This window comes from Mus caroli, unplaced genomic scaffold, assembly GCF_900094665.2.
Source record: "Mus caroli unplaced genomic scaffold, CAROLI_EIJ_v1.1 scaffold_13272_1, whole genome shotgun sequence".
Classification (NCBI taxonomy): Eukaryota; Metazoa; Chordata; class Mammalia; order Rodentia; family Muridae; genus Mus; species Mus caroli.
In genome coordinates, this window is record NW_018389566.1 from 17,269 (window position 1) to 20,142 (window position 2,874).

The 2,874-nt window shown below is 73.9% G+C and overlaps 1 protein-coding gene across 1 annotated transcript in view; it reads right to left on the reverse strand.

Annotated features, from left to right (window-relative positions):
• Positions 1-703: 703 nt before the first annotated feature.
• The window catches only part of LOC110288171 (neuroligin 4-like), a 10,325-nt gene continuing 8,154 nt past the window's right edge, over positions 704-2,874 (reverse strand). Inside the window, exons 4-5 of the mRNA XM_029473822.1 lie at positions 2,260-2,445; positions 704-1,713 (exon numbers count right to left, since the gene is read on the reverse strand). Coding sequence (XP_029329682.1) covers positions 704-1,713; positions 2,260-2,445 — 1,196 coding nt within the window. The remainder of the gene's footprint in view (positions 1,714-2,259; positions 2,446-2,874) is intronic.

Sequence of the window (2,874 nt, forward strand, 5' to 3'; positions counted from 1 at the left end):
GGGGGTCGCAGGGTCACACGGGGGTCGGGAGGGAGGCGGACAGGAAGCCGACGTCAGAGCCGGGCCCGCGACCCCCCGGCCCCGCCCGCTGTCGCCCGCCACGAACAGACACGGGGCCCCGCCCACCCACCCACCCCCGCCCCGGGGCCTGAGTGATGTCACGCATACTAATGAGCAACGATGAATATTCGTGAGCCCCGCCCCCTCAGGCTCCGCCCTCGGCCCGGCCGCGCATGCAAATGAGGCCCCGTGAATATTCATGAGCCGCCCCTCCCGGCCTCAAATTCACCCCGCGGGCTCCGCCCACTCTCCTGCAGCTTCGACCTCTGACCCGACTGACAACCCCTGCGGCCCTGACCCCGTGACCCCGTGACCCCAACCCACACCCGGGACCCAAACTCCTGACCCCCAGACCTGACCCGGTGACCCCAACGCGGGGAGCCTGAAACCGTGACCCCCGACCCTGACCCCAGGACGTGAACCCACGACCCTGGGACCTGAACCCAGGAGTCCCGTGACCCCGTGACCCCCGACCCCAGGATCTGACCCCGTGACCCCCAAACCCGAAATCTGACCCCGTGACCCCATACCTGACCCCGTGACCCTGACACCCACCGAGAACCCCGGGACCCCACCCACGACCCTGGGACCCGAACCCGTGAGCCCCGCGACCCCCGGCCCCACCCGCGTCGGCCGCGCCCGCTCACCCCGTCTTGGCGAAGTTGGTCCAGTAGGTCATGACGACGGCGCTGAGCATGACGTCGTTGCGCGAGAAGTTGCAGCCGAAGACGTCGCCGGGCCCGGCCATGGGGACGCCGAACACGTAGGGCACCTCGTCGCCGTGGGCCGCGTCCGCCCAGGCCGGCCGGGCCTCCTCGCCCGCGACCCCGCCGGGGACCCCGTCCACGCCGCCCCCGCCACCGCCCCCCCCGCCGCCGTGGCACCGGTGGTAGAAGGCGTAGAAGTAGGTGGGGGAGCCGTAGCGGGCGTGGAGGTCGGCGGTGGCCACGGCGGGCGCCACCCACTGGTGGTCGGTGAACAGCGCCACGAGCGTCTTGCGCCGCGCCTCGGGGCTGTCGCGGTCGGCCCAGTCGGTGTACATGAACTTGACCGTCTCGCGCAGGGCGTCGCCGCGGCCCTCGGGGCGGCCGTAGAGGTCGTCGATGAAGCCGGACACCGCCAGGTCGAACTCGCCCGCCGACACGCCGCCGCCGTCCGGGACGCCGCCATCTTGGACCTCGTCGTCCTCGATGCCGTCGCCGCCGTAGCCGCCGCCGTAGCCGCCGTAGCCGCCGTCATGGCCGCCGTGGCCGCCGCCGCCCCCGAGGCCGTCGACGAAGCGCGCGCCCTCGCCCTGGTTGACCCCGAGCATGATGTCGTAGTTGAGGAACTCGCCCTGCTCCATCAGGATCTGGGGGTCGTCGGGGATGACGTCGCCGTCCACCGTCGGCCCGAACGCCACGTGGTAGGTCGCGGGCGTCACCCGGGCCCGCGCCAGCTCGCCCGCCGCCACGCCCCGCAGGCAGGACACCAGCGACGCCGAGTCCCACCCCGGCGGCGGCGACGACGACCCCGGCGGCCCCGGCGACCCCGGGTCGGGGGTCGCGCAGCCCACGCGCTCGCCCAGCGCCCGCGCGTACCGGGCCGGCTGGTAGTTCACCGCCCAGCTCGACAGCGCCGTCCCGCTCTGGATGATGGCCTTCTGGAACAGGCCTGTGTGGGCGGGGTTGCGGGGTCAGGGGTCACGGGGCGAGGGGTCAGGGACGGGGATGGGAGTGGGGTCGCAGGGGTCAGGGTCAGGCATCATAGGAGGGTGGGGTCACGGGGTCACGGGGTGAGTGGGAAGGGGGTGGGGTCACAAGGGTCAGAGGTCATGGGGTGACAGGGACAGAGGGCGGGGTCACAGGGGAGGGAGAGACAAAGGGCCAGGGATGATGTCATGAGCGGATGGGCGGAGCCAGACGGGTGTGGTCGGGCAGGGGAGGCGGGGCCGTGTCCTCACGGGGTCACAGGTCACGGGGTCGGTGGGCGGGGACACGGGAGACAGGACATTGAAGCGGACGACATCACACGGGGCGGGGCCGCAGGGAGAGGAAGGGCGGGGCCTTGGGGCAGGGGCGGGGCTCCAAAGGCCCCGCCCACCACACTCACCCCCCGGGATCCTCTGCAGCGGCAGCGGCGTGAGCCACGCCCCCCCCCCACGACCCCGAAAACCCCGCCCCGCGACCCCCGACCCCCACCCCGGGGCCCCGCGCTCACCCTCCGAGTAGTGCGAGAGCGTGAGGAGGCTGACGCAGGAGGCGCCGGCGCCCGAGCCGAAGACGGTGACGCGGTCGGGGTCCCCGCCGAAGGCGCCCGCGTTCTCCCCCACCCAGCGCAGCGCCTGGATCTGGTCCAGCAGCCCGTAGTTGCCCTTGGCGGCCTGGTCGCCCGTGCTCAGGAAGCCTGCGGGGTCGCGGGGGTCACGGGGGGGTCACGGGGCCGCTCGGGGGTCCTCTGGGGGGGCGCTCGTGGTCACGCTGAGGTCGTGGGGTCACGGGGGTCACGGGGTCAATCAGGGGTCGCTCGGGGGCTCAGGGTCATGTAAAGGTCGTGGGGTCACGTGGGGGTCACACGAGGTCAAGTGTCGCACGGGGGTCACGGGAGGGCACGGGGGTCACAGGAAGGTGGGACGCGGTGGGCGTGGCCGGGCCGGGTGGGGTCGGGAGGTTGTGAGCAAGCGAGGCCCCGGTTCGAGGCCCCGCCCCACCCCACGCCCTCGCGTGCCCGGCCCCGCCCCCCGCGGTGCCGGGCCCCGCCCCCCTCACCCGCCCCCGCCCAGCCTTGCACCCCGCCCCACCCCACGCCCTCACATGCCCCGCCCCCCCGGCGCCC